At 37.0% G+C, this 10,000-nt stretch overlaps 1 protein-coding gene across 6 annotated transcripts in view; it reads right to left on the bottom strand.

Moving 5' to 3' along the window:
* Positions 1-10,000, bottom strand: part of FOXP2 (forkhead box P2) — a 421,646-nt gene that overhangs the window by 186,326 nt on the left and 225,320 nt on the right. For all 6 annotated transcript variants that reach the window (XM_054178909.1, XM_054178908.1, XM_054178907.1 and 3 more), the window contains one exon: positions 3,861-4,038. In XM_054178909.1, the coding sequence (XP_054034884.1) occupies positions 3,861-4,028 (168 nt within the window). In that variant the 5' untranslated portion in view covers positions 4,029-4,038. The remainder of the gene's footprint in view (positions 1-3,860; positions 4,039-10,000) is intronic.

The raw sequence follows: 10,000 nt of genomic DNA on the forward strand, positions 1-10,000 counted from the left end.
ATATTAATTTCCTCTTCTGAGGAGTTAAAATGCAAGTCTCTAGTGGCTTAGTACATAAAACTACTGTGCAACATACAGAAACAGTTTTGCAAATGCCTAATTTAAGACTCTATATAATAAATATCACTCCCCTCCCCCTCCCTCCCCCCCTTTTTATTCTCTTCCTTTTTAAATAATCACAAAGATAAAACATTTAGGAAACAAAACTTCTGTTTCCACATCACCAGGATAACCTGAGTGCTAGCATCACGTTTTTGCTTTTGCAAATACTATTATTATTATTATCAATAAAATGCTAATGGTAAGTGATATGCTAAAAAGAGAAAACTGCTTTGGAAAAATATTTTAAACATTGTCAACTGAAACAGCTTCTTAGCAATAAATTCCCATAAAACATTTAAAAAGATTATCTTGGTAGAACTGACTTAATGAATACTCAAAATGCAAGCTCAAATCTACTCTGTAAAGCAATCATGTTTTTTTAGCAACTATTTTGACCTTAGTGACACAAACAATTAATTCTACAAACTTAATATCAAAATAAAATTCTACATCTAATGCAGAATAATCTGTCAATGTATTTAATCAAGGATATGCTTTTTTCCATGTATTATACATTCTAGTATCAAAACACTGATTTCAACAGACAAGAAAAAAAATGAAAGTGAAAAACCTCATAAGCGTACAAATGTACATATATGAGGCAGAGCATTTCATTGTAAGCCAAAAAAGCAGAAAAAACAAGTCTGAGCAGGTTTACAGTTTGCATCACATATTAATAATAAAAATCTACATTCACTTTAGCAATATTTACAAACTGATAAATATTGACAGCAAGATAAAAAGTTGCTTACGTTCTAGTCATACATCTTCAAAACTGACCTGATGACTTGTGACAGCAGCCAATCCATTTATCGGCAAATGTATATTACCATATATTACAGAATACTGTCATTCTCTCTTGATACATGGAAAAGGAATAACCCCTTGATTTAAGTCACACCTTTCTATATACAGATCACAACATACACATCAAGCCAAAACCAGAACTGTCCAAACTCCATATAATTGCTTACAATTAAATCTTCTATTTTAGTTTATTTACTTGCTTTAAATCCACTGATTTGTGATCATAATGCTTGAATACATAAACATTTTTAACTTAGCCCAGTTTCTCTTCATACATAGTCCAAAATTTCTCATGTTTAACTTGCCCCAGTACATATTCATGCCACAGTGAAAGTTTATTTTGTGACGTTACTCAGTTGATATAGCTATCCCTAAACATTATGTAGCTGCCCAGCTGAAGGATATGTATTAAGATCAGTAACCATTTACATGTTTCTTTTACAAAAAGCTGCAACAAACTTGATTTGTTTATTTGAAGGCCCCCGATAAAACAACTTAGAGTAGCTAAAACCAGAATCTTAAACTATGACATCAGCACATTATATCTTGCACATCTTTAAACAATAAAAAAAAATCTTCAGAATAATAACTGCAGGTACAATGGGGGGGGGTCACTCTGGTTTTGTACTTGCCAAAGTTTCTTAGACAAACTGTATATTACAAACAACATTTTAGAGAGTTACTGCAGAGAAAAACAGCCACCATTTTCCTCTTAAATAATATTTCAAAAGACATCTGGTCTAAAACAGGGAAAAAAAAACCCAAACCCAAAACCAAAACAAAAGAAGAGGAATAAAAGCAGAAGCAGCATAAAGCTATGTCCGTTATCTAAAGGATACTCTACTGCATGTTTACTAGTGTTTAGGTTACACATCAACATATTTTATAGAAGGATTTATATGCCTAGCTTGAGTTGTATTTAAATCCTATGGTGCAGACCGTACCATAAAATGCCTCTTGAGTCCTATTAACTGTACCCATGGTTTTACTTTGCCTGTCTGCTTATTTAAGATCTAATCACAGTTTTGAAGAAAAGATTGTCACTTCTAAGCCTGTCCCTTCAGAACCTGTCTGTTATTAGTACTCAACTGAATATTTTCATCTTCAGTTGTTATTCTCTGTGGTCTTTGCAAATGCTATCTACTGGAACCTGTGACCGTATGGACAAATTGGCTACACATGCCTAGGACTGCTGGAGAAACATGTAAGTGGCACATTATTCTGGTGGTATTTTTGTATTTTAAACTGTTTCACTTAAATTTAGTTTCCTAAAGATTTTTACCAATCACATACATTCTCCCTCAATAAAGATTTTAAAATGCTGTTATAATCTGAACACCTGAGTAGAGATGATAGCATTTTTTTCAACATTAAATTTATATATGTATACATGTATATTTTTATATGAAAAAGTGCATAAACACAGTGTATACACAGGGAAATAACAATGTATGTATGTGTGTGTGTGTGTGTGTATAGATATGCATAAGCCTGCTAAGAACTTCATCAAGACACTGAAACCTGTATTTCCTCAGACTGTAGTACTTTAAGTGCTCAATTGCTAGAACAGAATACACTTGAATTAAAGCAAGGCACAGATTTAAGCCTTAACAACTTCTCATTTTTCAGTCTACAACTATTTATTTCTTCCACATTTTCTGTCACCATTTAAAAAATTTAACTGTAGTATGTACACTGCTCAATTCAGCATTAAGAATGTTTCCCTTTTGAGAGCTATTATGACCTGTTATTTCAGAGGCCCATACATATGTAATTTATCTATCATGTTAAAACATGTTTCTATAAAACAGGATTTTTCTAATATTTTATCTTACAGGAAAACACTTTCTCTTCATTAATCCAATACCTGACATTGTAATGAAAAAAATGACTATTAACAAAGGAAGAGTTTGAAATCCAAAGGTGCTGAGTGGCTTCAGCAGATAAGAGGACCAGATAGTGAAGACTTTCAGGAGTTCAAAGCAGGTACTGATACTCTGCAGAATCAGACCCCAACTGTTTACCAAACAAACTGTTTGGGCTTCACTGCAATAGTGAAGTATCCCCTGATGATGGGGGGCGGGGTGGCAGGGGGGAGAAAGAAGAGGGGGGTAACTCTTTAGGTAGACAAAGTAGAAGGAATTATGTTTGTGCAGGTTTTAAAAGGAAATTAAATCTTACAGTGAAAAAAAAAAATCAACTGATAGCATCCAATAATTATGTGGGGTCAGCAGTCAGGCAATGAATTAATCTTATAGTTTTAAACATAAAAGTAGCTCTCCTTGAACTCATTGAGAAAAATTGAGAAAAAATGTTTTTAAAGTGAGAATGGAAATATACCTACAGAAAAGCTGCTTCTCTCTTTTTCTGTATTTGCAAAATCACACATCCAAATTACACTCATGTGCACAGACAGGCAGACAGGCACATGTGTTATTATTATTATCATTTATTTCAGTGATTCTGGACTAAGCAGCATTGTTTATTTACACCTACGACAGCAAAACATCTTTATGGTGAGAAGTCACTCTGGCCCCTTCACTCAGCTCCGACTTTGGAACAATTCATCGCAAGTGAAGTCTCAAGTAATGTGGCCCTCTGGTGGAAAGCTATGCATCACGTCCTGTGCGACCAAATCGCACCGTAAACTAACAGATTCGGAAAACAGGCACTGCAAGGCTTTGGCACAACTTTTACAAATATGCTGCGGGATTTTAATCACCAGGCGAGCATGGTGGTGTGCAGCACTATCAGCAAGATGTTGCTGCCACGAAAACAGGATCCTTGCGTTTCAGCATTAACATGCACAAAACCAACAAATAATAATGCCCCATGCTCCTTACTTGCACGACACTTCACATTCAGCACGCACAGAGGGTCTGGGGAAGGGTGCCCCTCAGAAAACAGCCCTTTATTTGTTTAAAAACAAACAGGAAGCAAAACAAACTTACCTGCTGTTGTTGCAGATGCAGCAGTTCTACTGTGCTTACTTCAGTGCTCGTGTCACCACTTGATCTTCCATCTCTGCTGCCAGCATCTAATTGGCTGCTTAGAGTGCTCATTCCATTTTGATTCATTGAACTGTTGCTTATTGTCTCTGTCGCAGATTCCTGCATCATGACTTAATACCTAAAAGTGATTAAGAAGTATCAATTAACACACGCGTTACACCTTCACACTTCCATTATCAAGATGTCCCTCTCTGCCAATTACACAGACAGCATCTTTAGAAGAAGAAAAAAGCCTCGCAGAGCCGTTTACCAAGAAATGCGATGCAAACTCTGCTTTCATACAGATACTAATCACCGGAATTATGGTTTCTATAAGCAATCTTTGTGTGCTTACATTTAATGGCCAAAATAACACACCACACACAGAGCATGGTCAATAGCATTTAAGAACAACTACATTTTAAAGTCTACCTATAAAACCAGTTTAAATGAAGGCATGATTTCACACACTGCTCTATATTTCCTGTTATCTGGCTTTGACAACCATGGATGACTATACAGCCTTATTTAAAATATTCACTATCTTGATTCTGTCAGAATTTTACAGCATATCTTATGCAAGGCTGTTGTTTAATGATGCACAGCTAATCATACAAAATTAAAATTTTGTAAGGGTGTTACAAATCATATGGTATCAACCAATGATAAATAGTATAATGGGCTTCTCCTTTTTTGTGACTAAATAAAATTTTGCCTCGGAGGCATTTTAAGAAAAAGCTCCTGCTGCAAACACGTCAGATATTGCCTATTTTTTTAATCAAACGACTGATATTCATTTATTTTTCTGACATTTAAAACATTTAATACTGTCCTTCCTGGGAAGTAATTAAGCTTATGCATGAGCAGCAATCAAACTGTTCACTTGAAGATGACTTAAAACTCAATTTTAACATAGGCAAATAAATGAAAGATATAAAATTAATTTTCCAGGCATGTATTAGATATGAAAGCTGGAAATAAAATCTATCAAGAATATCACTAATGATTGTGCTAAAAACAGCATAAATTATGCATATTACCTTCTCTACAGTAATAAATGTTTTATCATTTTCACTGCATAAATATACTGTACTTTCAGGATAGCAATGAGATGTCCTGCCAAGATCAGTTGAAATCTTTGCAGTAAATAAAAAACTAACGTGCCCTTACAAAACAGAATTTCAAGGCGCATTTTGTATCTGTAATATGGAAAGGTCAACATCTCTTCTCAGAGCCACTAACACACTCTCCTCCTCTCACAGGGTCAGAATGGACCTCACTTTCCTTCACCCTCACTCCCGATGTACTGAGAGAGTCCCCATAACAACGTGGCAGAGCTATGACTTTAAGACACCTCTGAAGGGAAAGACATGTAAGCAAACTCAGGGAAAGAAACAAAGCTTGCTGCTTAGCCTAACCATTGAACTTAGTTATTTGTTCCCTTGCAAAGTATGAGCAATAGCTTTCCTAAAAAAAAAAAAAGTGCCAGGAAATAGACCATTACACCTTAACTGCAGGCATGGGATATTAATCAAAATGCTGTATGAATTAACACAAATAAGAGCCAACAAAGGTAAAGTAAAAGTATATATTATGTGGGGAAAACAGAAGTTAAAATACTGCAAGGTGAGGCTTTTAAAGATGGTCTGGTCAGGATGTAAAAAACACAAACACAGTTAATATAAAAGGAGGGCAGCTGCTATAGCACAGAAAACAACAGCAGCACCAGATGTGTTTATGAACAAACAGCCCTTCTTAAACACTCTTACGAACATCAGCAAAGAAAAATAATAGAAATGGAAAATGTGATCTACGCAGTGATGAATTTTACAAGGCAAAAAACAAAGCTAATACTCTTTTCTGAGATTAGGCAGCTAATAAGTATTCAAATTAGGCATAAATTTTACATGTACAATGTTTAAAATATTCAGAGAAAAGGGTCTGATTGCCCTTAGTAGTTATATGAAAATTCTAATGCGGGTATGCCACAACTGTAGGAGCAGACAGCCCTTTCTGATTTTTACAATATTTACTTTCAATAAAAAGACATGTATCAGAGTGGAAATCTATTTAAAATGCTTCATCAACTGTATCGTTACAAGGATTTGGAAATTCAGGAAATTCAAACATTAATCCTCTTTTAGTCAAACAAAGATTTAGCCAACAGACAGGTTCATCTTTTACAAATTCGAGCGTTAGACAACAACAGTGGTACATTTAGCCAAGCGCATTAAAAGGGCAAAAGGGTGTAAATGTCGGATAATCAAAACATTAGAAAACACTCAGAAATTTCATAAATAAATACATCAGCCCCCCTGCTTTTACGTCCCTCCAATTCTTTCATTACAATTATCAGAGAAGGGTTAAACATCTTCCAGTTCATATTAACCAAAGGGGTTTATGTCTTGTGGATTTTGTATCCTTGCAAAGCCCTGGAGTGTAGTTCAGGCTCTGCATTTTAAGTTAAAGTGTCTGTGAGCGGGCAGAATCGGCTTTAACATAACATGACCAGTAACACTACTCTGGCAACAGAAAACAACAAATCTGACCCAAGAATTAAACTACAGAGTACCACTACTGAAAAGAGTTATTTATTTGGAAGTGATATGGAAGAAATACTGAAGAATTTATATGAAGAAGAATGAGTCTCTAGAATTTTATGTGGGGGGGAAAAAAAAAAAGTTGGGTTGTTTTTTTTTTACCCCCCTAGTTGTAAGAGGGTATTTCTAAAAACAGTACCGAAACTTTGGCTTGAGCAATACCCTTTGTTGGTTGTCTGCAGCCCCCTTCTCAAAGCTAGCAACTAAAAAGAGAATGCTGAAAAAAGAGCAAGCACAGAATCTTTTTTCTTTTCCCTTCCTTTCTCCTGCATACACACACACACACACACGTGCATGTACAACTATATGCATGTATGTGTATGCCTGTTCAACTCTAAATTCTCACTAATTAAAGCAGTGAAAACATCTACATGAGACTAATTTCTGACATCTATGAGACTAATTTCTGTTACTGGTGGCAAATAATTTGAACCTGCAACATCTAACTAAGAAAACTACTGTACTTTTTTCCTTGCTTTTATAACAGTAGTGCAGATTGTTAGCATAATAATCATAAATAAATATGAAAGAATTACAGTGACTGCCGGATACTACGGCTGAAAGTTTAGTATTTCAAATATGGTAACCAAAAATATACAGGTCCCTGTTTACAGACATTCATACACATTCTCACTTTCTAATCCTTCTCTTTTTCTCTTGCTGTCACACTTGCTGTCAGACACGAGCATGCCTACACAGGCACACATGCACACACGCACCCACACTCACAGGCATTCACCAGCACCTACTTCTGCTGTGATTCCCAAACTCTTGTCGCGAAAAGTGAGATACAAGCTCTGCTACTGGGTATTTTAAACAAAGGTATGGGGAAAATAGTTGCTGCTCTTTCTGAGACAGAATGAAATTGTAGATTATTATAGTATGCGGCTGCGCTACAGGCTGAATGCCCAATTCTGCCAGGGTAACCACGCAATCTCCCATACCAAAAAAAGAAATACTGGCCTGTGAAGTTACAAGCTAGAGTTTTACTTTTCTCCTCTGATGAGAACTGTCCATTTTCTGTGCATGTGCATGCGCACACACACGCATGTGTTTTTTAAGATGGCAAGTCACTGTACAGATACTTATTCTCTACACCACTTCCCTTTTGAAACATTAAACTGACACTGGAACTGACTGCACAAGATTGCATTTTCTCTTCCTAAACAACTTGAATTGAAAGGTTACTTAGTGTAACAATATTTACTTGCAGAATTGTGTTGTTACCAAGGGTATAATGGATGGTGGCTATGCAGGTTTACGCAAGAATGAGTGAAGCATGAGGCATTAGCCATGTGTTTGACATGTTTCAAATTGCTATAATCCAGCATTAAACACACCCAGCAATTCATGCCATTTCTTGCAGCCATAATCTTGAATAAAGCATGCACAACCACTTATTATATAAATTAGTATATGACTCCCTGTTATAGTCACAACAGTGCTTTTGTGTTTATTTTGCATCAAGATGTGGTCTTTTATTTGTACAAATACCAGGATACAGAGCCGTAGCTCAATTAGACCTCCTTACTTTATGATAGGGTGTACTGAACGCCTGGCTTGCAGAGTTCGTCCTGCCCTGCCAGGTACCGGTTCAGCTGGTGCCCAAGTCCCCAGCACAATGGGCAGCTGGTGCTGCTCCACCGGAAGGTGGGAGCAGGTGCGCAGCACCGGAGCTACCGCCAGGGGGCGCTCCGTAGCCGGCAGCCCGCCCCGCCCCTCCACAGGGCATGCTGAGCATGCTGGCCCTGCCCCATCCGTGTCCAGGCACCTCTGCAGCAGAAGCCTGCCCTGGGGTGCAGGAGCCTGTCCACCTGCTGAGGCAAACCAGAAGCTCATCTCCAGGCCCCCAACGAGTGATGCAGTCTTTCTGTCCTTATGGAGAGGAAAGTGCAGTATGTGCTGCCCCTCAGTACTGGAGATGTGGAGGTTGGCTGCCACCATCATGAACCAGCACCACCAGAAACTAGAGCGGCTGCCTACCCTGCTCTGGGGTGAGCCCTTCAAACCAAGGCAACACTCTCCAACCCATAATGCTACATTGGCACTGAGGTGCTTATGTAGGTTGTAATGCACAGTACTCAGTACCACGGACTTGACACTGCACCATGCTTTCACCTTGTTCACTTCCTAAGACACAGCCTGAACTTCATAGCCTTTTAGAAATGGCCTATGATGTAAAAGCAGAGGTGAGGAGCTAGGCTTAAATAATGGTAACTTTTGTACTCTGCTGGAATTAATTAGTCATTGACACAAGGCACAATGCATCTGAAGTCTTGTGCCAATATGTTAAAAGTCTTTAACACTTAAGATTGCCTAATAAATCATAATGCCAAATATGAAGGACATAGCTGAATGTGTGAGAACAAAAAAATAGAGTATTTGTAAAGGTTTAGGGATTTAGGTTTTTTGGGGGGTTGGGTTTTGTGGTTTTGGTTTTTTTTTCACTTGAAGACATTCAGATTTCAAAGCTTGAGTTAAGCAGAGACATAAATTACTGCACTGCATACTTTTAAAATATATAAGTATGTGAATATGATTAAAACAATAATTAGGTCAATTGCTATCAGAATACTGTAAAATAAAGTACTTCTATTAGTACGTTTAGTATATTATTATCTACTAAAAGTAATGTAAAGTATGCTCAAACACCTTGTGCTGGAAGGTCATTGTAGAAAACAGAGCTTCCAGTTGTGAGTTTCTGGATGTTTTGTTGCATAACTGGAAATAACGCATATCACATTTGCATCAGTTTGTGAAGTCAGCATGTATCATGACAAAACCACAATTTTCATGGTAAAAAAGTCACTTCTTCAAAGCCACCTAATCATGTTAGTATTTACTCTCAAGAGTGAAGATGGTAGTTGTGAGTAAATTAACAGTTCAAAAATGGCAGAAATGGGACAACAGGGTCTGTATCAGAACACAGAATGTACTTCTATTGTGAAGAATTCAAGCCGCAATACAAAACTTTTAAAGTGGGCACTCATATGGTAGGTCTCTGAAGACCATTTTTGAGCACAGATTTACAACAAAATTGAGAACTAGATGAGTTTTATTTAGTAAAGATGAAAGCCAGCAGCTGAGCACCCCCACAACACAGCTACAGAAAACATGCATCCTTCATGCAGCATTGTCTTAACAGGTGCATTCAGCTGGCATGAGAAGGCTTTAAGAAATCAGATTAATTGATCTGTGCTAAAGTTAACTGCAACTGAAAAAACAAGCATTGCCTAACATATTTATCTCTGTACTATAAGCCACAATTTGTCCCAGTGTCTGTGTACTACAGCCTATTTATATATCTGATGCTTAAATGAACATCCTTTTACCTGACTAACAGTCAGATAAAGACATTGAAGACAGAGTATCATATTCAATCTTAAACTAAAAGCTATCCTGCATTTTAAAGGCTGTATCTTTTCCTTTCATGCCATCTCAATTCCTCAGGACTAATAAAAATAGTAGGTCAGTCCTGGGCATAGTAATTGATCTGGTTTC

Source organism: Dryobates pubescens, chromosome Z (genome assembly GCF_014839835.1).
Source record: "Dryobates pubescens isolate bDryPub1 chromosome Z, bDryPub1.pri, whole genome shotgun sequence".
Lineage (NCBI taxonomy): Eukaryota > Metazoa > Chordata > Aves > Piciformes > Picidae > Dryobates > Dryobates pubescens.